This window comes from Athene noctua, chromosome 2 (genome assembly GCF_965140245.1).
Source record: "Athene noctua chromosome 2, bAthNoc1.hap1.1, whole genome shotgun sequence".
Lineage (NCBI taxonomy): Eukaryota > Metazoa > Chordata > Aves > Strigiformes > Strigidae > Athene > Athene noctua.
Window position 1 is genome coordinate 121845416 of NC_134038.1, and position 26503 is coordinate 121871918.

The window sequence follows — 26503 nt, forward strand, 5'->3', positions numbered from 1 at the left end:
TGCTGAAACAGAATTAATAATTATGAATATGCTGTAGAGACAAATTAAACTGTTTAGCCAGAATTATACAAAGACAGTGGTTCCTCCCACCCCTAGTTGACAAAGTTTTAAAGGTTTCAGATTTCAGTGCATCAGGGCAACTCCATTGATTTCAGATAATTTATACAAGACTCACTTCAATACAGCTGACATTAAGCACTGGCACAGTGACTGAGTAACACACCAAAGATTACAACATCCATTTCAAACTGAAGTAAATATATTTGGAAAGTTTTAAGGAAAACTGACACCTAAGCATGCTATACTGTTGAATATTGCCTCTGAAGGGTGTTAATTGAAACCATTTGGTATTATGCCATCTGCTATTTGCAGTGGCATGTTTTAAGTGCTACAAGATGTAATAGATATACCAGTGATAGGCCAACCAAAAAAAATAATCATGGTTGGTTCAGGTAAGTAACCTGATTAAGGAAGCATCCTAGGTAAATACTGAAGCATCACAGATCTGCAAGCGCAGTTCACTTCAAATTTCCAATTCTTTTTCATATCAGTTATAGATATTCAAACAAACTGTCTTCATGTATTTCACATTTCAAATTCTTAACAGCAGAAAAAAGACTGCATAAAAATACCAGTGCATACAAAATTTACGGAAATCACTTCCTATTTCACTAAAGGCTACATTCAGTTAGTTCACAGTTTGAGTAAAGATACCAACCAATTTTTTGTTTTCCCCAAAAGTTTTGATCTACTCAGAAGTCTAAACATGTTAAAAGAACAAAGATAAACATTCCAGTCACCTGAAAGATTACAAGAGAACATAATCTTTGACTATAATACCAGGAAAAAAACAGTGAAGTAGGGAGATTACATCATTTCTGAATTCAGCAATAATGAAGCACATTCTGGGATACGTGCCCATTCCTGGTGTATACATTTTATGATGGATCAGTGGTACACTGGAGTAAATTCAGAAAGAGATCCATACAAATGAGTCGAACACCAGAAAATGAACTTTACAGGAAGACTTCTTCATGATAAAAAAAAGACTTGAGTTGTTCAGATTGAAACACATTTTCACAAAGGCAACAAATTTTATTTGATTACCAACCAAGTATCTATAGTGGAAGAAGTTAATCTATGGCAAAGGAGATCTTTAGATATGTGGCATCATAAGGCTGATATTTACATGTTATCTCTGAATCTGCATATAACACTTATGATTAAAAAAAATTGAAGCTAAACAAATGCAAATATGGACTAAGAGACTTATTTTCACCGGAAAACAGATTATTTATCATTTGAAATGTAAAAACAAGAGGGGATTTCCCTCTCCAAGTCATCACCTTGTGGTCTACCAATTTCATGCAAGAATTCATAGGTAACCTGTGCTGCACAAGGGCTTGGTCTTTTGATTTCTTTTCTCAGGAAATTACTGCACAGAATTGTTTCAAAAAAAGATGTAACAAAGCAAGCCTGGGGTAGCGTCTCTGAGTAATAACATAAGACTAGGCAGCTTCTTGTTCAGTCCCTATGCCTGCTACCACTGCATGATTTTTAAGTCTAACAGCTAGTAATCCAGGCTGGTCTTTGCTTCACCTTGAAACACTTAACAATCTTGCCATTCTGCAAAGGTAGAAGACTGTAAAAGGACAGCTGCAGTCTGTTACAGTGATAATACATGAAGACTTTCCTGAAAGCAAGAGAAAAACAACCTGAAATAAAACTAAGAGAAGACTGATGGAATATGGCTGTTTCTTCTGTAAAAATGGATGACAAAATTCCTTAGCTTTTTTTGATTTGAAAACATGACTCTGCTTTTAATATGCATGGTAGGTAGGACTAGGCTGACAACAAGAATCATTTCTCCTGAGAAAGAAAGAATGATTCAGCATCACCATTAAAAACAAGAGAGAAATAAATTATTTTAAGATGCCAAAACGACATCATAAAACTAAGCATTTTTCTTTCTCTGATGAAGCGTTAATGAAAAATGCATCTTTAACCAATGGCAAGCCAACTGATCTTAATCAGAACAAGCTGTGGATGCAGAGGGTGATGGCTCTTATCTGTGTTAACCACCCACTAAATATTTCCTCTTTCCCTTTTAAACAAGAAATCCCTTAAATCAGCTAATACCAGGCTTTGCAAAAAAAGGAGTGTCCAGACTGAAATGTTTCTATTTTGTGAGAAACCTGGTGACTGCTGAGATGGAAGGACAAAAGAAAAAAATGCTTAAAAATAGCTTTTAATAATTTGTGATTAAATAAAAATAGATGTTTTACAACATACTTTACAGTGGGTGACAAAGAAATGAGGATTCCTATATTCTGTGACTCTTACTCTAAATATCACTTTTTTTTCTAACATCACCTTACTATACTCAGTACAGGTGCCTGTGAATTGAGGTGTAACTGAAGCAGATAAGGGTAATAAACATCTTTGTCAGAAAATGCAATGGGAATGGTCCTGTATTTCATTCAATTTATATTCAGCATACTTCTAACAACAGTTTTGATAAAATTTGCACATCACTTCATCTTTCTACTGACATAAAAATATTTCCCGATTTCTACTAAGCACTGGTAGGGACCTATACAGTGGTCCACATCAACAAGAAAATTCCAGTATTTCTTTCTGATCTATTAAAATTAATAATCAGTTCCACTGCTGTGACAATGCTGACAAGTTAAAAAAATGTGAATTTCACTCAGTAGGGAAATTACCACTTTTGCAAGAGCACTGAGACTTAAGAGAGCCTCAGTAGGTAACAAAATGAGATGCACAGGGCTCAACTCATCTGTTTGATTTTCCCAAACCTCTGTTGTTGTCCTTCCCCACCACGAAACAAACCCCAAACACTTGCTGTTTTCTTTGCCTGGGGAGTCTCACCAAGCTCACTAGATGACACTCTTAGAATTCTTTGTATGCCTTTATCAGTCTTCATATTAGAATAGTTTGCTTTGTGTCTGTCAGACAGGAGAGGTTTCTAGTGTTCAATTACTTGGACAAATGCTGACACATCCTTTTGATTACCTCAGGCAAGATTATGCTATCCATCGTGGCATTTTCCTCAGCTTTTTTTCTTCTCGTATAGTTCATACCTTTCTGACATTACTTACAAGGTACAGTGTCCCATAAGTATTTACGCAACACTTGGGAAATCACATCTTCAGCACAAAGAGGAAACAACTCAGCTACCTGTACTTGACCAGGCAACATACAGACACGCCAGCTGGTGTAATCTGTCCCAAACTTTCTGTTACCCATCTTCCTTCGCTACTGCTGCTACCTGGGCTAGGTAGATGAAAGTTATTTATGGACCAACTTTTGTCACTTTTATCGTATTTGTGTGAGAATACCTTTGTCAGAAAAGAGTGACATGAGATGGACCTATCAAACAATCCTTCTCAATATTACAAGTTCTGGAACCATGTAAAAAAATCCATTACAAAGACAGGTAGCCCACACACCCAAAGGGAATAGTTTTGTGCTCTTTTCTAATTGAAGGCAAGTTTTACACTGTTCAGACCTAATTTCTTCAGTCACTTCCAAGACAGACTTCACATCAGGAAGGCACAGCTTGTGCTGAAAATTAAGATGGCATTTCAATACCATTGAGGTTTAAGACCTTCCGCACTGTTCCTGATGTTTTCCTGATCTAGGACCTTGAACGAATATGTGAATAGATTCAAGGCCATAGTCTTCATCTGAGCATGAAAGACTTTAGACAGCCAACCTTATCGTTGGCTCCTTTATTGCTGGTTCTCTTATTGTTGTTTGCAGTGTTATAGAGAAACAAGGCTCTCAAGGCTTTCTTCACAGCACCCTTTTTTTCAAATACGGTCATTAAGGTTTAACGACTCTATAGCAACAAAAGACAACAGAGGTATTGTCATTAAACTCCCGAGAAATGCAATGCCTCGGTTTTCCACTACATTTTTAGGGAGAAAGCCTTTAAAGTGCTCAGTACCTATCAGTCACAAGAGAACTGAACTTTCAAAGTCTCCCAAGAACTGAGGTCCGATTCCAAAAAATTAGTCATGCTTTTTGACCTACTTCTCTTATTTGCCAATGGGAACAGACAACCTAAAAAAAAAAAGAATTTAATTATAGTAACGGTTCATAAATAAAAATTCCATTTTGGTACAGTCAACCATACAGGGTAAGCCCTAGATGTCTTTTCACAGACTACACTTGCATGTTTGTTTGTTTATCTTTCATTATTGGCATTGCTGCCTACTGATTAATTGATAAATATTGTAGACAAAGTGTATACAAATACCGGAGAAAAGCAAGGTGAAAGAACATTTAAACCTGAAACATTAAAACACTGAACTGAAAACTATTTAGATACATACTTGCACTTAACACTCAGTGTTAGACACAATACTGAACTGCTCAAACTCTTACTAAGTTTGGTCCTTTGACACACCTGTACAGTAAGAAAGATGGTACTTGCTTACCAAGGAAATTTTTTCCCCTAATTTTATCAGTAACACACACACAACTTTGGAGAAGGGTTCTCCTACAGCACCTTAAAGACCAAGTAACTTCGTTTCAAATGGGTAAATGAATTTAATTCTTATTTCTGATTTCAACCGTTGGTATCTATAGGATACACTAAAATGGTAGGACAAATATGAACCTGATTTTGTGTCATATAAAGAAGCAAGAGCACTTATTAATTTTGAGATTTCAAGTTGAGTTTGTATGGGTGGAAGTTAAAGTGAAAACATCTGTAAAAAATGGTGAATACAGAAATTAGGTAGTAGCCACAAATATAAAACAGAAAGTAAGGGAAGGGATAATAATAATAAAAAAAAAAAACCTTCTGAATAATGTTTTGAAACTTTGGGGAGAACTAAACACCTTACACATGACAGTTACTAGAGCAATGCCTCAGGTTGGAACTGCTCAGAAGCACAAGGCTTAGTGATGATTTGACAGCCTAACTCAGAAGCAGTTCCAATTAGTCTATATAGTCACATTCAAGTAAACCCTCTGTAAGCAAGGGGAAAAAGTAACCCTTTATCGACCTGTCAGTATTAATCTTCAATAATCTTCAAGTATTCTATTTCCTCCTGCTAGGGTAAGAGTGAGACATGAAACAGGCAGCAAGATGTGCTCCCTACCACACAATATTTTAGTCAGGCTCTTTCTTAAAATACCTCGTTCTCAAATCACAAGTTTTTCTCATCCCATCCAGGCATTCAATTATATAAAAACAAACTCAGTTACCAATTGCAGCAGTAAAACAACTCTTGAAAATTACATTCACTGCTGGAGTTTCCAATTTTAAAATTAGGTCCAGCTTTTTCAGTATCGTTAAACTGGACACCCCAACTCTGATCTGGCTTATTAAAAGCCAGCATCAGCAAGAACATTTAAAAAAACCAACCAAACAACCAAAGAGACAAACAACAAAAACCAAGAGAGCTACTTAGTGCAAGATCAAGGGGTTTTTAGCTTCTTCATTAAATGGAAGGAAATAGATCCTATACAAAATGCATGAACTGGGAGCCACAGAGATGAATAATGTATCCATTACTTGTTTGCATAATGGTGTTACTTGATCTACTTTGACTTCTCAGGCAGAGCAAAAGCAAAAAATAATGGATTTCCCACCTTCTTCCAAGAAAGTCCTCAACAATTCATGTCCTCCTAAAGGCCACAGGATGCTGTAGAATACTAATAAACTTTCAGCTGTTGCGGGGACACCTGTAAAACAGCATAGTGGATTTTGCCACTTGCATTGGGAAGATACCAACCACTGGGCATCTGCCAAATTGAATAAAACTCAAGCACTCTTACAGAAGGTGGCCGACAAAATCCATTTGTGCTCAGATAGCAAGAAGAGAGAATTTGCATAGGAGAGTAAAAAACAAAGGTATTTCAAAGAGGTTATTTTAATGGATTTAGGGTCTTTTTGCCCATAAACAACCCATACTTATGAACTTTTAGTACAGTAGTTTCTCCCCAAATAATCAATTCAGAAAGCTCAGGAAACTTCTAAATGCTTTCAGAAGTGTTAATCATTACTTTCTGAATTCAAAGGTTGTCTGGTAACATTCAATCATTTGTAGGGCAAAGTTCTCCAGTGAGAAGTTCAGTCCCAAACTGAAGTCAACAGCAGCACTGTCCAATGAGGAGTAAAGCTGAACATCTCCAAGACCTACATCAGACCAGCTTCTGTTGACTTTTAGTAGCCATACTTGTACAGGTATACATGGTACTTCCAGCTCCTATGGTCTTAGTGCAACTTTTACACAATTGCAATGGTTTAAAAGCTACAGTTCTTGGAGCTCCTGCAATTAGATCTCTCCAAACATTTTTCACTCCAGGGTCCAAACCAAAGTATTTTGCTTGGATTGGCTTGAAATCTTCGGGCTCTGGAGGGCTAAAGGAGGAAGGGGAAAACTGATTTTGTTGCTGAAAAAAAGCATTCCCAGTTTCCATCACCACCCCAAGAGAAATAAAATGTGTTACTTTTGTTTGAATCGACAAAAATGAAAGCAAAGCACTATCCACAAAAACAATCCGGAAGACTCTTAAATCTGGGATTTTTTGTTTGTGGAGGTTTTTTTAATTTTTTTAACTACTCTTGAAAGGATGGCATTCACCTCAAAACTAAGACATAATTCCTCTCTGGCTCTTCTGCAGTAATATTCTGCAGATGGGAAGGGATTTTCAGCTTCTCAACTTAAGTTACTCCACTTTCATACAAAGTAACACAGTATTTATGAAAATAAATACTGAAATCTGTCAGAAATACAAAAGGCACTTCTGAGTACAGAAAGACCCTTTTTAGTAAGAGGAATTTCCTCTGAAATTGCAACCAGTTTTTCTACCCACACTGACTTCATTCAATATTGCTTTCCAGAACTCCCTACACACTACATGTTGTGGGAACTATTCCCCCTATTTTTACTTTTTAGATTACTGTTAAAATCAGTGCACAATAATAAAAAATAGTTTTCAATGTTTTCCAGTTCAAGGTGCCCTTAAAAAAAAACATCTTGTAGTCTGATTAATAATGCTGGGTTTAGGCACTAAGAAGTTTTTTTTTCATTCTTTTAGACTTACATCATTAACTACCATGCTGCTAGCATCTTCAGTCACAAGCCTCGGGATTTATAAACAACTTAGTAGTACGAACTTTTACAGCCAAACATCAGTGAGAAAAGAGTAAAATAAGACATAACTCTTCAACTATAGCAGACTTTTTGTCCTCATTTCATCCCAAAATGTAAGTTAATGGTTTTCAAATTTCTGTGGTCCTTCAAACGGTGCTTGAAGTCAGTACCAGATCCCTCAGAAGGTTTGGTCCAGCAGCTGAAGACAACTGCCTGGCCTGCCAAACTGTTCCTGTAGCTCTCATGTAGGAATTTAGGGCGTGGGCAGACATGGTGTACTTGAAAACCCTAAGATAACCTATGGACAAACTAACTTCATAGGTGCTCATTATCATCAATATGAGAACAGTCTCTTGCTCATCTCCTGTAATGGCAGAACCATACTCCTACTGGGTAAAAAATGTTTTATTATAGAACAGCTTCAGCATTACTTTTGTTCTGCATAATCTAAAATTACTGTTGAAACCAGGGATTTTCCAACTGAAAAAACTGCGTGATAGAAATTTATATACAAGAGAAGTCTAAATTTAGAATCTAAAATATAAGTTAGTTCCAACTTTCATTATAACAGCTTCCTACATAGTGCTTTACTGAATAAAAATGGTTCACTTAGCTTAATGAAAACAATTACACTACTAGGACTGCATTTTTCTCAGTGTTTACATATTTGAAATTTAATAAAACAGCTTTTGACCATCTGATTTGTTTAGTTAATGTCTTCACTATCCTCTCTCAATTAATTACATCCTCAACTAAGAGGCTCCTGTTTATCTTTCAATACATTTATTTTGAGTTAAGAGGCCTGCTGATCTCTTTTCTTCATTACTTCTCATATCTGAAAGCACCTTTTATTTTATCAATAGAATATTACTGCAATTTTTAAGTTATAGGAGAGAAAAAATTACTAAGAAAGCATCTTCTCATTGTGACCTAGCAGATGCTCAGCTGTGTTTTACAAAGCGATAGCATGTAGCAAGATGCTCTGGCAATATGTCAATAGCACATGATTACTCTCAGAATTCGTTTGGGTATACTGAGAAACTGGGCATTAATGCTTTAATCACTTCAAATATGACTATATATAGACAAATACAACTCCACTTTTAAATTCCTGTCCTTATGTAACAACTACCTTAATGGCATGACTTTCACAGACAGAAGTTGCCAAAGTTGTTCAACAAACACTGAATTTAAAAAACATTTTCAGTGCAAGTGATAAGAAAGAGCGGTTTCTTTCCAAGCTTCCTATACAGCATCCTTGAATTCCTATGCAGCATGAGGAAAGGGATCATCCAAAATTGCCTAGCCAGGTCTAAATCCATCACAGTATTGTTAATCACTGCCCTAAAAACTTGCTTTGTCATTGATAACCTGACTCATCACAAAACATTTAAAAAATACCTGGAAAGAAAAAAGAACAGTGGGAAAACTCATGTTTTTCCTAAGTGGCAGGTTATGCCTATCATCCTATCCCTTTTCCTTGGCTTAGAATACAGTCTTGTACACAGATTGTAAACTCTTCAAGTCTGATTTACATTTGCTTTTAGAAACATCTACTTACACGGCAATAAATGCGTCTGTATTCCTTACACTGTGACGTAGAACTCGCCACACAGTACAAGTGTACTTCACCCAGGTCAAGTGGGCTTTTGGGGGGAAAAGTTCTTAACATTTATCTCTATATAAGAACTAGAGCCACTCTGGCACATGGTATCACATTACAAAACACACCCTCACTGTCATCTCTCCTGAAAACCAGGGGCCCTTCCTGTGAAGATCAGATTGTGCCTCAACATTCAGGACCATCAGATATGAAAAGTCAGTTAATGGCAGTTTGACAGAGACAAGAAAAAACAATTCTTTGGGAGAAAGGGGAAGAGATTTTAAAAAACCTATTCTGAAGGACTGCTGAAAAAATAGTCATTTTGGAATCTACACTGTAAATACCTTTAGATGTTTTGACAACTCACCATCCCTCCAATATGTAATCTTTACCATTTGGTCGGAGCACAGTTTCTTGAATCAACTCTTACAAGATCAGTGTTAGCAGTGGTTTAAGGGAGAATCTACTTTATACAAGTAAAGAGAAAAAGAGAAAGAGACTAAATTAAAGAAGTCTAATTAATGTCCACTGATCTAAACCTGCACTTTTTCCTTTACAGATGTCTGGCCACAGTGTTTTGAGGTCAATGTGCAAACTATGCAAGTTGCTTTAATATTCTGTGCTTTTTCCTTAAAAACCCGTTGTCTTCTGTATAAAGGCTAAGACTGTTGTTATGAGGCTTCACATTTCTATCTATTTTGAACAAGATTCACTCAGCTCACATCTATAGCTTTTTCTCTGCGAAAGCCAAACTGGCAGTCTCAGGCAAGCATCCAAAATCTAGTTGTTTTTCTTCTTACAGACTATTTTCAGGGAGAGATGTGACCAGTTCAGTGGTACTCCCCACAAGGCGCTCAGCCTGCCACAGCTCCCCAAAGCATTGCGTCGTTTCTCTCAACAAGATGCAATGTAGCAAATAAACAAGACTAATTCTGTAATTGAAATGTAGCGGGGATATTTAAGGAACAAAGAAAATTGTCAGAGGCCCAATGGATGTCCTTCCTCAATTTTTATTACAGAGACAAGCTTAATAGGAATTAGGCTCTTAACTGTCCACTAAGTTAACAAGTCTGAGGAAGATGCATGAAAGAAAAAAAAAGTTTCTTCTACTATTGCTCTATTTTTGTTCAGCTGTGCTAAGAAGAGTTTTCACATATATGAGCAGAACTGGTTCAAAATAGAGACAAGCTGTTGATTCTGCGAGCCAGATGCTGCCATTTCTGCATTTTCACTTCTTGCAGGAGAGGCAGAGACCTTCACAGCACCCACCTGCAGTCACTCGTCTGGCATAGCCCTGGGAACACACCGACCTTTCCTCCACAGTCCAGTAACCAGGAGTTTTACAGCAACCACATTAACTACTCTCTTCTTGAAATTTATTACAGTAGTAACGTTTTAAAGTTTTAAAGAAGTTTTGAGTTTTCTTCATGTGCATTATGCTGTTAATGGCAAAAACTTCACAAATGTGAGTGGCTGAAGAAAAAAAGAAACCAGCTCTGAAGTAGAAAGCTCTCTAATGGAGTTAGAATAAATAAAATTGTACCAGACTGTTGTATAATTGTCTGGATTTGGAAGACTCAGCCAATTTAGTTCAGAAAAGACATCAAAGCCAGGGAGACATTTACTATACTTCAAAAACCTTCAGCAACTGGAAGAGTAACAGGACCAAAGGTACATATGATGAAATGATTCAGCACTTCTGTGACTTTATTGGCTGTATTTTAAGACAAAGGAGAATATTAGATAATATAATCTGACCAACTATATAACACAGACCACACTGCTTCAAACAAAACACCTCTGCCCAGACCCCAACAGCATCTGAATGGCTAATAAGGGTCTTCCAAAAAGGCATCTGGTCTGCATTTGAAAACCAGAATGAGAAGATGTTGGATCATATTTGGATTTGATTTTCCTGGTTAACAGTGCAAATATCACAAGCCTACAATCATTTGCTCTCACAGTCATCAGGGCAAAATACACAACACAAACAAATGCAGAATTCTACCCCAGTGGCTCAGCTATCAAACAGCAAAAGGTATTCCACATTGATTGGGGAAGACAACCACCCAGGTCCCAGGGATGGTGCAGCAGTCTGCTGCTCCCCATGCATCTAAACACTCACACACTTGTACAACACACAAGTTTCTGGCAGTTTCAAAACTCACTTCAACCCAATACATTCCATCATATTTACTAGAGGTGCTACATAAGCTGGTAATAAAACAAAAATAATAGGAAGAGAAATATAGAAGAGACTAGAGCTACAGTTAGAAAGAAAAACTGAAACTCCAAAGCATTTCACTGGATAGTCAATCCAGAGAGGAGAAAAGCAAAAACTGATTTAGGGCAAAGAGTTGCACACAAATAGCTTCGTTTACATCTGCATTCCCCAAACCAGGAGCACAATCTAAAACTAAGTCTAGGCTAAGCTAGAGATTCCCATTTTAAATAAGACTGCAGACTCAAGAGCACCAATTTATACAGTTGTTTGACTGGGGTTCTTTTTCCAAAAATGCAAAGCATGGTGTGGGATTTGGTGGGAGAAGAATGTAAAAGGGAAAGGGTCTGACTGTTCTAATTATCACACTGTATCAAAAGGCAAAAATAGTTATTGGTAACATAACAGATGGCCAAACAGCCCCAGGGTCCTACTGCAGCAGGTGCTCGAGTCAGATTTCACCTCCACTCAAATTGCCCAGTGAAAGAAAACATTAAAAATACGTCACTACAGTGGTGGCTCTCAATACAAGGCTGCTTCCTGAAAGGTAAAATGTGACCACTGTGATGTCTGCAGTCGTCGTTACAAAAATGAAAGGAAATGCCGCCACTAAGGTAAGTGGTTATTTTATTTCAGAAAATAAACGGGTTCTCCTTTCCAAAAGAGGAAGCAGAAACAAAAGACTTTTTTTAAACCTGCACAGAGGTGCTCCAGCAGTCAGAATGAATGCCTGCCAGAAAGCGGTCTGACCTCAATGATTTGGACCATGTCCACAGAACTATACTTAGTAAGAGTATGTTGCTTGTACTGATGGTTAAATTGAACAAGATCAATAGTACCTGAGAAGGTGATAAAGGGAGAATGATCCACCAAATGGTAAGCTGATTGGCCTTTGCTGCAAGAAGGTAGAACATATCCCATTTGCTTTCATTCTCCTTTCAAGATCTAAGATGCCTCACTACAGATGATGCTTGAAAAAGCTGGTCATAGAACAAAGTACAACAGGGGTTCTGACGGCCAGTGCAACAGACCAACAGCTCCACTCATCTCTGCAGAGATCACAGATTACTGCCTCTGTTCTTCAGGATCAAACAAGGATTAAAATCATGTTAGTGAGAACTCTATGCACACTCCAGACTGAAACACCAATTCCTAATGTAAAGCTATTGCTATGATATCATACAGCGGTGGAACATCTGAATGGATAACTACCAACATACTCACAACACAAAATTATCTGGGACTTAATCAAGACAAGAAATAATAGGGAAAAAAAAAAAAACCAAAAAAAACCAAAAGAACTGTTCTTTGTAACAGTGTTTATAACTTTGGGGAAAACAAATGGAGTGGAATAAGAGCACAAAGTCAAATGTTTGATGTTTGCAATTTCATTGTAAATAAGAGTTAATGTTAACAATACTAACAGTACTATTCTTGCCATGGAACTCTTACTAAGAAGGTAAGTATTCAGCTGTTGTACAGAATTTATCCCTTTCAAGCCCTCCTCTTCTTCCATCACTCTTTTCTTGACGGGACGTTGAAGCTTGTAGCTCTATCTTAAGGATCCCACTGGCATACATGGTGCTTCACATACACACTAACTCTGCTTTCTTTCATACATCTGTGGGTCATGGCAGTCATTTCTTGTGTAACATACATACACTTTTAAACAAAGAATGAACTCAAGGGCTATGGAAAATTCAGCGAGAAGTGAAGACTTCAAAACTGATGCATCTCTTAATTATTCTGACATTTTCACGATTTAGCAATGTAATAAAAAAAAATAGACAAATTGGGAAAATACTTTCAAATTTTATGCAGTACAATACAATGATAAAGATGCAAAATGTGACTCCTCATGATCATGTGACCACTGAAGAAAATATTTTTAGGTTACACTTGTAAAAAAAATTACTGCTGTATGTATCATTTTTGTTAAGCAATGTTAGAAAGCAGCCAGAAAAATCCACTGATGCATAATTAAAAGCAACTCTCAATCACCTACAGAAATGAAACACAACTGAACTACATATTAAACCTGTAAAAATAATTCTTTACTGAGTAATACTTCATAAAAATTGCTTTTTACAATTATACACACTATGTATCAATAAAACAGTCCCTTAGAAAGCAATCAATTATTATGGAGGCCTATCCTGCAAGAAAACTCAAACTTCAAAATTAAGTTTCATTCCATTACCAAGAAGAAAAAAAAAAAAAAAATCAGTCTTAGAGTTTTTCACAAAAATATTCCAGAAGATTCATATCAGGATGATTGGAGCATTTTTATTTAGACATTTATTTCGAACAAGCATTATATTAGTTACCCATATAAAAATTCTGTCTAATTGAACTACCAAGAGATGCTTCCTTCAGCTAGTGTAACACAGTATTCACTCTGCAGGGCTCTGGAACAAAAAGGAATTCAGGAACTTGAACTCTACAGGGCAAAAGTTTGCTCTCGCATGCCTGAAACCAATTTGTGTCATGTCTTGTACATATTGGAATATTAAAGATGTTTTATCATGTCTTGTAAAAGTTTACCAGTTCTAGAGCGCTGCTTTATTTTATTTCCTTTCCTGGAAGAGAGACAAGCTGTTTTGGCTGAGCTTAAAAACACAACAACTATACAATGGTGTAAGATAGATATAATTAGTGATGGAACTGGACAAACAGTATCAAAAGTCTCTAAACCTTCCAAGAGGAAAAAAGGCCATATTATTAGTGGGGCTTTGACTGCTAGGTAGGTTTCTAGAATTGCTCAAAATGTTATCACCAAGCCATTTTTCCATTATCACAGAACAGGACTTTCCCAAGTAATTTTTTTCCTTTTTTTTGCCTCTATAAAAAAGGATTAAAACTAATGCACATTTTTAATCAAGTTTTATCAGTCTTTCAAATTATACAATTTCCCAGAGCAGCTCCCTGAAATATGTATTTTCATATTTCCAAATTAATACTTTAAAACATTAATTCAGGAAAATGTAGTGCTGGTGTTGGTTTCACTCCATTTCAGGATGAAAACAAGTATTGAAACATCATTAATTTCAAACAAGCCAATAACAATTTACTGACTAGCCCTAGCAATTCTCCTCTATCTCTAGAAGAGTATCCTATACATTTTAGGCTAATTTACTCTGTTTAGAAAACTCACATTTTATAATGCAGCATATGTTATCCAAATAAATCCTACTACCCTATCTACATTACAGATCTTCCCCCTTTTCAAAGATAATATATATGAAGGGATAAAAATATTTCAACCTTAGCCCAAGTAGCAAGCCAGTATCATCACTCAAAATCTTAGTGTTATCTCTACTAAATCAGCTTTTGAAGTTCTAAAAGTAAGTAGATATGTTTGCAGCTATTAACTAAAAAATAAGAATCTGAATATATTTACTCCATTTCTTCTATTGTAGCAGGAGAAAGAAGTGTTGAGCTTGTTACAGAAAGAACATCAGAAGTAAATGATTTCTCAAAAAACTCACATGCACATCTTCACACACTTACAAGAAGTTTTAAACAAATGACTGGTGAGCAAAAGCAGCTGACAACGGAAGAGAATCTTGACATGAACATGAATAAAACAGAGCGAAAATACAAAGTTCAAAAGGGATACCATATTCTACAGATATAAATCAAACAGGAAAAACAAATCATGAGAAAGATGAAAGAAGAACTGACCACAGAATCATACAGCAGGCTGGATGGGACCTCTGGAGATCATCCAGTCCCAACCCCCGCTCGGAGCAGGCTCAGCTAGAACAGGTTGCCCAGGGCCACGTACATTCAGATTCTGAATACCTCCAACAATGGAGACTCCACCATATCTCTGGACAACCTGTTCTAGTGTCTGACTACCCTCACAGTGTATTAGAAGTTTTCTTTTTCTGTTTCAGTTTGTGCCCACTGCCTCTTGTCCTGTCACTGACTACCCCCAAGAAGAGTCTGGCTCTGTCTCCTTTACACTTTCCCATCAGGTATTTACACACACATAAAATCCCCCAAATCTTCTCTTCTCCAGGCTGAACAGTCCCAGCTCCACTCAGTCTCTCCTTGTTCAACATGCACTCCAAACCCTTAGTCATTCTGGTGGCCCTTCACTGGACTCACTCCAGTACATCCATGTCTCTTGAACTGGGGAACCCAGAACTGTACACAGCCTTTCAGATGCTGCCTCATCAGGCTGGGTAGAGAGCGTTTATATGATGTTCATACATATGCACACACATATACAGAATAACTGTAAATAAATGTATATATAAAAATATACACACAAAAAAATATTTGCAAATAATTCAATTTATCAGCTATAGAGAAAGCTCAGTTTGTTTCTCAGGTCAGACAAACCTAGTTTAGTTAGCTTTATTTTCAAATGTAAGAGTAAGACCGTAACTTATGAAAGTTACAGGACTCACTTTGCCTAAATTAGAATGCACAGTTATACCACTCCATGAATATTTTTTTCCCTAGCCAACCATATTTGAAAGATTAAAAAGTTAACAGAATGATTAGATGGAATTGGTGCTGTAAAAAAAAAAAAAAAAGTAACTACTATATTCTGACAGAAAAAGTGGAGAAAATCCTACTATTTTATGCAAGTAAATGGAAACCTGCAAATGATAGTTGGAGTAAATCTAGGGACTAAATTTAACTGCAGAGGAATTCTGATCCTGCTGCAAGAAAAAACCAGTGCAGTATTACAAACGCGAAATTGTCTTATTTGTCTCTACAATAATATCTACTTTTCCTCACCATCTCTTCCAAGTAAAGGAGGAATCAAAGACAGCAAATATCTTCTTTATCTTGAGAAGTTTACATGCATAAGATGTTGAGGAGAAGTGTTTTTTCTTTCACTAATTCACTGACAGGAAGAAGAGTAAAACCCTTAAAGGAGATGAATGAGAAAGAAAAGCAGCAATACAACAAAGCTCAGTAATGGCTTATAAACTAGCCAAAACATAAGAAAATAAGAAAGATAAAGATTAAAAATCAGATATTCTGCATTCCCATGTTAGTACTGGTGCTTAATATATTCATGACCTAAAACAGCACAGGGCAACAAAGCAATGAAGAAAGACAAAAGAAGATCTTAAGTAGGTTAGTAAAGACAGAAATTTCTAGACCAGCTGCTGCTCAGCAAATGGATGACCCGATAGTCATCAGTTTACAGTACTGGCAAATGCAAACTAGAAGAACAAATCATATGAATTACTGGGATCTAAACAAAAGCATAGGTAAACCAAAAGCAGTTCTTTTTCATTTGCAAAAATACATTCAGTTCCTACCAGGAGTCGCTAACAAAAATTAAGGTATTTGAATGTCTAGTGCTATAAAATTGTGTTCCAAAAATAAAACTAAATGAGTTTGTTTCCATTAAGGCTATTACTATGGCTCAATACATTGTTTTGAATATGAAGATTCAGCAGCATTCTCTCAAGTTTTTCATCTTGGGATGTTTAACATTTTTTCAATATAATTTTAATTTATCAAAAAAGAGGAATAAGGCAGATAACATTTTTTCCATGGGTTTACTGTTTCTCAATTCCATGTTTTTTTCAACAAAAATAATTAACTGTAGAATATGTGCATGAGCAGAATTTTCGTATTTAACAACCAAAAAACCCTCTGCAGTATATTGCCTCAGTAAGCAAACAGCGAGGTATGCAAGCCAGGAAAAGAGTCTGCACAGTTCATAGGAAGCTGGTGTCCTCTGCAATGACAGCAAGTGCAGCAACAGCGTGTTTAGCTAAGAGGCTGTTGGGTGGCTTCATTTTTAACCTGAATGCTATCACAAATCAGACCACTAAGAAAACTACAAAGCTGGGAAAACACAGGTTTCAAAAACATATCAGGATGCTTAACTCTTCCTGGAAGTACCCGAAGCGTAGGGTGGTTGCATGCTGTAACGCACCCCAAAAATCACACTCTGAAGATGATCCATCCCAGGCCCCAGCTGGTGCACATCAGGACTCCCTTTCGGCTCACATGCTCCATGTACCTTTCCGCAGAAACCAAACTGTACAGACAGTAATTTGCATGCCTGGAGAACACATCTCAATTTGAGTCAGGGTGTCTGTCAGTTTAGAGATAATCATTTTGCCTCTGTGTTCCAGCTGTAAGTGGGGTAATAGTCTATATTATCTCACAAGATATGGGAGTACTTGTGTATCTTCCATGATAAGCATATCAAATCTCACATAGGATGGACCAGATGCTTTGATACCAAAATGCTGTGTATTTATCTAATTGCATGTATCTAATTGTGTTTAATGCTAGTAGAGACATTTTTCAGATATTGCACAGTCTTCAACGTAGCGATAACAAATGAGAGCCCTGAATGAAGCTGTGCCTAGATCTGATAACAGCAACTGCTACTTCACATCTGGGGAAGGTAACTCACAGCCAGCCTGCCAAAGGAGAACAATTCAAACCTGACTACAGTCCCCAGGCTTCTTCCTGCACGGTTTTCCATGGCTTCCGCTACAGCCTGATCTACCGTATCTCGCCCCAGTCACAGTTTCTCAGTCTTGCTCCAGAGAAGAGCTCCTCCCTGTGCCACCCCTCTCTCTGCAGCTTCCCCTTTGCTCCCACCAGGTATATTTTGTCCATGTCCCCCCAGCTAACTAAACTTCTGGGACTCACCTCTTTCCTTCCCAAACACAATGGGGAGAACCACCAATTCAGCTAACTGGCATTGTCTAACAGGATGCTCTGTTCAGCAGAGAAAGATCTGAAAGCTGCATCAATAGATCTGAAAGAACTGGTAATTGATGCAATGCTATCATCGCCTGTCAACTGCAAGAGAAACCAAATACCTCCATGCTATTTTCATTTTTGTCAGACAGCATCATTGAACCAATCATCTACTGCTTTTCACTTTTCAACTCTGGGGAAGAAGAGCAGCAAATAGAACTGACTCGGATGATTTAAATGCTCAGGTTAACACTGCTAACTAGGATGAAAGGAATTGTTGCAAAGGGTTTCTTCTTTTGGAGAAAACATTGATAACCAAGATTAGCTCCTGCAAAATACAGAATCATCTAAATTTTTTTCTAAACAGGCAAAGATGCTGTAGCTAAGCAACCTGGCTCTTCCTTAAACTGAAAGTTGGTTTTCTTAGCACCTTGTTTATCACTGAAAGCTCTGACAAACCTCCACCTTATTTTATGTAATTGTGTCTGGGGGAGTGCCAGATTAGATCTGGTACACTGCCATAAGGAGACTTTTCCCATGAATGCAGATGATGCAAAGTTATTTAAAATAGCATCAAAAATGTTCTTTGTGTCTACTGCATGCTCTTCAAATACACTGATTTGTGTGAGCAGCCATCAGTCTGAGAGAACAGATATGCCTTTATGCTTTTGAATCCAAGAAGTACTGGCTATGTTTTCTTTATCTGTGTACTGAACCAAGCCACTAGCCTTTCTGTCTTAGATTGCCCCTTTAGCCCAGGATTTGATACAGCATTTAGTATTTGTACTCTACCACTAAAGATCTTGTTTTCCTCCAAGAGAAAATATATCCTGACATATGCTCTCTACCCTAGATTGGGTACTTCTCTTGCCCTATCTTGGATGCAATCTGTAGCTACAAGGATGATGATTATTTCCAAATTAGAAGTTAACTACATTCCATAAACGCTGTTCACTCCAACTGAATCACCAAGAAGCTTTCTCTTCAAATTTTTCTCATCCTGACTGCATTTTTCCTAATGGACAGGACAGAAAATACATGCAAGTAATAAGTGAAACCGATGATACTGAATATGACCCACTGGGTTATGATTTTGGATAATAATCTCTTGTCATGCTTCCTCTCCCACAGATTATGTTCATTATTAGCCTTTTCCCAGTTTGACAAGAGTACTGGAAAGAATCAGTTTGAAAAAAATGGAAAGCACTTGTTTTCCTCTCTCCCAACTCAGTTCCCATTACAATTTTATTTTTATTCAGCCCCCGCCTCCCCCTTTTTTGTTGGTTGTCTGTAGCACTACATACAGTATAATAAAATATGATGTCCCAAATGTTTTGCTAAACAATAGAAAATAAATTTTGGCTGTACTGCTTGTTTGTTTTCCTTTCTCAACTGATTTTTGTGTTTGTGCAGAATAAGTACACACACAGTAGGCCTATGCATCTTTCCTTCTACAAACACAGATATACACACACTATATACAGACAGCAATGCAGCTTTTTTGTTTACTCTGCCTCTCTTATTCCCTCTAGATATTTTTACACGCTGTCATTTGTGGAATACTGTTGAAACCCAAAGGAATGTCAGCTGAGCCTGCCTTGCACTGCAAGCTGTTGGCAGTCTCATTAAGGATGGGGGAACAGCATGGAGTCGACTGCCATTTTTCACAGACCGATGCTACTTGCTTGGAAGCGTTTGGCCAAGCTCAACGGGTTATGCTGGCTGATTTCTTCAGATGCTCTTCAGCCCTGATTTTATTGTGGGTGTCTCAACAAGGACTCTAAAGGTGTTACTAAGAGTGCCAGCAGCTGCTGCCAGCATGTATGAGGAAGGAATATAATATTAAAAGAAAAATCTTCAAAGTTTTCAAATAGGGTAAAAATGCATGTTTTCTTACCCCCATAACCAGACTTGCCTGTACAATGAAATTACTTTGGATTTGTTATTGGGTAACTATATTTTTCTATGTTTGTTAATCTCAGAATTATCTGCATAATTTTGATCTCTACCTAGTTAATTTTATTTTTCCTAACCCTGCAGATACAGTCATAAAGTTGGAAAGGACCCATAAGGATTACCTGCCTCATCTGTTGCAGCCCCACAGAATCGACATCTCTTGCCCATGTACTTTTTCAGGGAAACTGTTCTCTATTTGAGTGTCAAGGGAGAGGGCAGGAAAGAGAATGTAGCACTGTGCTTCACCATGAGTTGTCCCCTCTTCCCTCAGGTCAAGAAAAGAACACCTGGCCATCAGCCTCTTTTTGGCTGATACAAATGAGGAAAAAAAAAAAAAAAAAAAAGGAAAAAAAAATCACAACTGAAATAGACTTTAGCCACTGCTGCAGTTTGGATTTCCTGTATAAAGTCTCACCTAACTTCCTGCCTAATTAGACCATGCAGTCTCCAGTCATCCTGAGGCTGAAGGAGGGCACTCTTGTTCTCTCAGTTCATCTATGCTACTATGAAATCAGGGATATACGGGTCCTGTGCACAAGAGAGAACAAATCAGGAAAAAAAAAAAAATTAGGAATTTAGGTAGTCAATTTAAAAATGGGGAATCTAAGGTTTCCAGCACTTGCTTTTGTTGTGTATTTAATTTGAGGGCACCATAAAGCAATATATTTAAGAGCCACAAATCTACCTCCTGAGGAACACCTAAATCTAAGGACAGATGGCCATTAAAGGAGGAACACGGCTAAACATTTTGTGTACTTGAGTCATAATACTCTTCAGCTGCTCAACCACACACTATTCTTCTTTGAAGCAAAGACTAGCACTACAACTATTTCTTTACAGTATCAGGTCACTCTTGATGACCTTCCAAAGCCAAAACCCACTATCAGAGTTAACATCATCTCTTAGGGATTGTGTCTCAGAGCACATGAAGGCAATACAGTATTTTCAACAAAAATCTCTTTACTTTCTGGTAGAAGTAGGGTCCCATCCATTCCTTCCTTTTTTCTGTCTAGCACATACAGACCACTGGTTTACCATATGTTTACATTCACTGTAATGCACCTCTATCTCCCTCTTTTCAATTGGTTTTTATTTAGAAGATAAACACTTCAGGACAGAACAGAAAGTAAGAAAATATCTGCTATGTGTCTAGTAGATTTTAGCCAGTATAAATTAATTGAAATATAAGACCAAGTAAATAAGCATTTTAGTAACCCTTTTGGTTTTTTTCTGCTCTTGTCCATTCCCTAAGTCACTCCCTTCCCCTTCTCTGTCATTTGTTATGCTTTCATAGTGTTAGGGAAGAGGGGAGTTGCATCTCTGAAATACTGAGCTTTATGCCTTAGATTTAATGGCATTGGTAGCCCAGCCATATAGTATGGGCTACACAGTAAACAGACTTTCAGAGCCAAATCAGAAGTTCGCTATGGGAAAGGCTTACCAAACGGTTTGCAGAAAGGCTATGCTGCACTAAATACTCAAATCACCTATCAAAACTAAAGAGAGGAAGAAGGGTTTAACTTAAGCAGAACTGGAAATCCAAAGATCTCCGTTCTCTTCCTTACTCTACTGGAGAAAGACTTTGTAATCTGGGGTGGAGCATTCCAGTGTCAGCAGATATTTCTGTAACTGCCTCTAAAATGGTAAAAGAGAGGATAGGGAATATCATTTCATTAGCATTTATAATGCAAACTGTGTAGAAAGCATTGTTGCACAAGTGTATAATTTATCCTTATTCCACGGGGTAGATCCAATGAAACAAATGTGAAAAGCAGCATATGGGACCTGCTTGTAAAGAAAGAAAAGTCCACAGACTGAATTCTCCTAAAGTGGTGACCATAGCCTAAAAGGAGAGAAACTCTCTCTTATGGATTGTTCCCAGCAATTCCCCATCCCCAGGGTCACTGTTATTAAGCAAGGAGTCTCATCCTCTTCAGGTGCAATAAGGTGTATTGGCCTTGCAAGGTTTATTTTGGGGGAGGTTTGTATTATTTATATATTCTTCTTTTAACCATGAGAGCCTTGTTGATATAATTCTCTGGTAAGTGCCACGGAGAAAGGAGAACAGCTGGCAGATTTTTGCTCTACATACAAGTTGAAAAGCCACTCATGAAGTGGCATTCATTACTTTACCCATGCTGTTAACACCTTAAGATGTGAATGTGAACCCTTCTCACATACACAGCATCACTCATTAAAGAACTTCTGCCCTAGAATGTATATTTTAACTCCTTTTTGCATCACAGGAACTCACAGACTACAGCATGGCAGTATGCTTACTAAAACAAAAACATGCCACCATCCAGTATGAAAAACAAAACATCCTTTGGAACGTCAGCAAAAGTAGTGCTTTCTATTGTCAAACCAGCACAATGAAGCTCTGGTTTTATACTGAATATCAGGTTGGACTTAACAGTAGCAGAAGTGCTGTATGAAAAAAAGATTATTGTAAACTATGTGAAGCAGTCCGTTAGCTCTAAATAACAAGGAAAAAACTATGCAGAATAAACAGGGACAGAAAAAAACAAAGTAAAACCAACAGTGCAAGTAAGCCTGGTAAATAAAAGCTCTGCAAAGAAACCTACTTGAGCACAGTCAGCTTTACAACAACACACCCCAGAACCCCAACATGAAGAAACATTCTGTAATATATATTTTAAGTAAAAGAAATGTTATTCTCTTCTTCAGCAGATAGGAAGCACCCGCCACCCTCTCAGCACGACAGTGAAACCCAGAATGCCAGGAACGCAGTACTGGCTCAAAGCTGGTGGAGGCACCGGCTTTGCATCCATGGTCCATGACAGCCACCTCAGTTCCTCATGCACACCAACAGATTAAATCACAGAGGTGAGATTTTCCAGCTTGCCCACTGAGACGCTAAAGACTGCAGAATTAAAATGTTTTCTGCAAGTCATAGAAAACTTTCTGTAACAGTTAAGGTTGTCTTTCATGCAGAATGAAATCCTGCACTCAGTTTCCTAAATGACACTCCACTTGTCTCATGCAATAATGAAATAGAAGGTAGATTTTACTGAATGAAGAAAACCCCTTTTCATAATCAGAGTTAATTCTACAGAGAAATAAAAACTACTTTTTTACTCCCATGAAAATTAATTGTAAAGAGTGGAAAAAAATCCTTTTATTTCCCCCCCTTCTCCAACAAATTCTTCCAGAGAGAGTAGCTTTTTGCATTGTTCTCTCCAGGACACACTCTTAAGGACTTTGATCTGGAAGGGAAGTGTAATTGTGGAATTATATCCAGTGCGGTTTGACTCAGATTCTGTTTTCCTATATTTGAGAATATAGAGCATGATTCAGAACCCATTACAGCAAACGATGGGCTTTGAAACAGACCAAAGGTGCATTAAATCTCACTATTGATCTGTCTTCATTTTCCCTATTCTACTTTTGTCTTGTTTCTTCTTAGTCTTCTCATAAGGGTTTTTCTTCTTGGTTCCAGGAAGAGATGCAAATTACAATCCCACCCCTCTGCTATTTTGCTCATAAGACTTTAGGAAAAGGAGGAGCACTTGTCAAAATATATAATCGTATTCAGGATAACTAACATGTATTAAAAAAAATAAGGTTTACCAAATCTCGTGGGAAACAGTATTTTCTTCTAGGAAGAAACATGAGATATTTAAAAAGTGCTCCCTTGAATTCAGAAGTCAAAAAGTACTTGACAAAAAAAATAAACCCCACACAACTATTTTTTTTCCATTTGCAGAAATATTTCATTTAAAATTAGTCTATCAAAGACTACTTGATTTCTCACTTCAAGGTAATTTTAAGAAAAAAAGTGAAAAATACCAAAAGGATGTACAAAAAAAGTTGAGTTTTTCTTGCTCAAAAATGTTAGTAGATTAATTGAAAACTAACTCTTCCTAAATTTAGATTTGGCTTTCATAAACTGGCATTTTATAACAAGTTAGACAAACATCTCCTAACTTCTGGTAGACAACCATCACTTTTGCTGCATTTTAATTGTCCTTTCTGAAAGCACAGAAGTGCATGAGGTGCCTACTTTCACAGAAAACAAATGGGTGCCTTTGAACACAACATCATATGTCATAATGAAAAGAAAAATCACTGAATGTATTTTGTTTTAAAGTTTCATTGAACACATGTGACTGACCAGGCTATTCTATGATATGCTGACAGACTGAGCCAGACACAGACCTTCAGAAGAAAGGGGAAGCAGGAAGGAGTTGAACAGAAACATTTAGTCAGCTCTGTAAAAATGTTGGCATTTCTATTAAGAAAGAATTACAGTATCCAATTCTGCCTGTTGACCTGTATCATTCTACCAAAAGCCCATGTTTTTCTGAATAATTATTATTAGCGTTTGAGCTATTTTTACTGTATTTTGCAAGGCTGTCCTGTCAAAAGTGGCACTGACATTAAAAGCCTAGTTTGATTTTGAGTGCAAAGTAATTGTTTTAATTGCAAGCAGAACTTCATAAATCATTTCACTGGTAATATTCTTCTTTCCTATAGCTGTTATAGCTGCACAATAACTTGGCTTCTGTTTATTTAACACCAATATTTCTGAAAAGCAGGCACTCCTGACACTCATACATACTGTAAAGCCTTGCGCAGAAGCATTTTTTTCAGCCTACAAACCATTTAAATGCATTTAAAGTCTATAAAATAGATAGCATTTATACTACAAAAATTATACATAATGGAAAGACTTGTTATTGAAGTGTAGCTCAGTCCCTTAGGGGCAGACATACCTCAGAATTGTTGAGATGACACCTGTGCGTCCCCGAGAACCATCCCTCACTCGAACACTGGTCAATGTCCACCTTCTGCAGATTGATGTCAACTTTGACAACGCCTCTGAAAAAGAGAAAAGCAGCCTTGAACACAGCGACTAAAGAAATAGGTTAAACTTCTTTATGATGCTGTAGCCTGCAAAGCAGAACTACATCTTTTTTCTAAATACAGAATTTGATGAAATGTATGAAAAAATAGAGTTTTGTGTTCCTGAAGCCAGTATTGCAGAGATACATTCTTATGTTAGACCTTACTGAGATGTATTACGACAAGAACTCCGTAAATCTAACACACTAAGTGTAACACAGCAGGTAAGAGTAAGTTATACACTCAGACAATTTAATGCCCTTCACATTTCACAATGCATCAAAGAACTAAAATACAATGAACAACCTGCACTACTTTTTCCAAAGCCAGTAACCTCCCCAGCTGACCTCAAGTACTGTACCAGGCGCCACACCTCACCCCCATGACATCCTCCCCTTTGATCCAAGGAATGCTATTTGCCAAAACAACTGGCAAAAGCCTTTTTTCAACACTCTCCCCAGAGACACCCCAACCTCCAGTGACTTCAGGCCTCCCCTCGGCAGCTCAGGATCCTCCTCCAGTAGGCATCCAAACCCCTCTCCCCACCTCTGTCAGCCAGAGCTGGTATAATACCTGATAGAACATCAGAACGGCAGCACAAGCCAGGAGTAGGCCACTGATGTCCATGAAACAAAAAAAAAAAAGTTTCCTACACACTCAGGTCCTCAAGCACTGTCTGAACTGTACTAGTTCTATGCCAAGAACACTCAAGTTTTCATCATCAACAGTTTCCCTCAGAAATTTTTTTGAATTAAAAGCTAACAACCCAATTTCAAAGCAAATGATCTATTTGATAAACTCAGAAATCACCAGAAGGAAAAAAAAAGCTGTAAGACTGTAGTTACAAATCGTGAAAAAAGCCCTCAGAAATTTCCTCTTTCTCTCTAAAATAACCTCCAGAATGACTTTGGACATAGAACATCTATAGCACCTAGTGAGAGCATGTATCTGTGACTGTTTCACTGCTGTCTGGACTTCGCAAAAACATCAGCAGGCAATTTTTGATAGTTAGATCATTACATGAACTCACTCATAATGGATAAATACTCTCTACTGATTTCTTAAATCTAGGGTACCATTCCTTTTAAGTCAACTCTTTCAGTCACTTTATACAAACGTTTTGATTTCCATGGTCTGAACTCCCACAAACACCATCATCCCGCCCTTCAGGCTGTGGACTACCAAGGGCATGGCCCAACCTCCATCTCAACAACAACTCACATCAAAGTGAGTTGCCTCTTTCAATTAAGGTTCAGTAAATATAAGAACGCTAATAATAACAAAAGAGCTTTGAGAGGCCACTTATGCTTGTTCTGATTTTGTTCATAAGAGAATAAGCTTGATCAAAACCAGGACAATACTGCTACCTCATACAGGGCCCTAATACAACCAAGTGCAAAGTGTCCACAACAGCTATATTTGGACATTCATCTTCAGATATGCTATACACTCACTGGAGAAACACAAGCACATTGTTTAAGTGATCTGATTAAGAATGATTAAGAAATTATGTAGGATAGCCAGTAGGAATTTAGACAGTACAGATGCACTTCATCCTCCTTCATCTCATTTGATGACCTAGATGAGGGGACCAAGTGCACCCTCAGTCAGTTTGCAGATGACACCAGGTTGGGTAGGAGTGTTGATCTGCTCGAGGGTAGGGAGGCTCTGCAGAGAGACCTGGACAGGCTGGAGCCATGGGCTGAGGCCAACTGGAGGAGTTTCCATAAAGCCAAATGCCGGGGGCTGCTCTTGGGCCACAACAACCCCCAGCAGCGCTACAGGCTTGGGGAGGAGTGGCTGGAGAGCTGCCAGTCAGAGAGGGACCTGGGGGGGTTGATTGATAGCTGGCTGAACAGGAGCCAGCAGTGTGCCCAGGGGGCCAAGAAGGCCAATGCCATCCTGGCTTGTGTCAGCAATAGCGTGGCCAGCAGGGACAGGGAAGGGATCTTACCCCTGTACTTGGCATTGGTGAGTCCGCACCTCGATTCCTGTGTTCAGTTTTGGGCCCCTCACTACAAAAAG

At 37.7% G+C, this 26503-nt stretch overlaps 1 protein-coding gene across 2 annotated transcripts in view; it reads right to left on the reverse strand.

Annotated features, from left to right (window-relative positions):
- The window catches only part of GPR158 (G protein-coupled receptor 158), a 203835-nt gene that overhangs the window by 162747 nt on the left and 14585 nt on the right, over window positions 1-26503 (reverse strand). For both annotated transcript variants that reach the window (XM_074900127.1, XM_074900126.1), the window contains exon 2: window positions 24349-24454. In XM_074900127.1, coding sequence (XP_074756228.1) covers window positions 24349-24454 — 106 coding nt within the window. The remainder of the gene's footprint in view (window positions 1-24348; window positions 24455-26503) is intronic.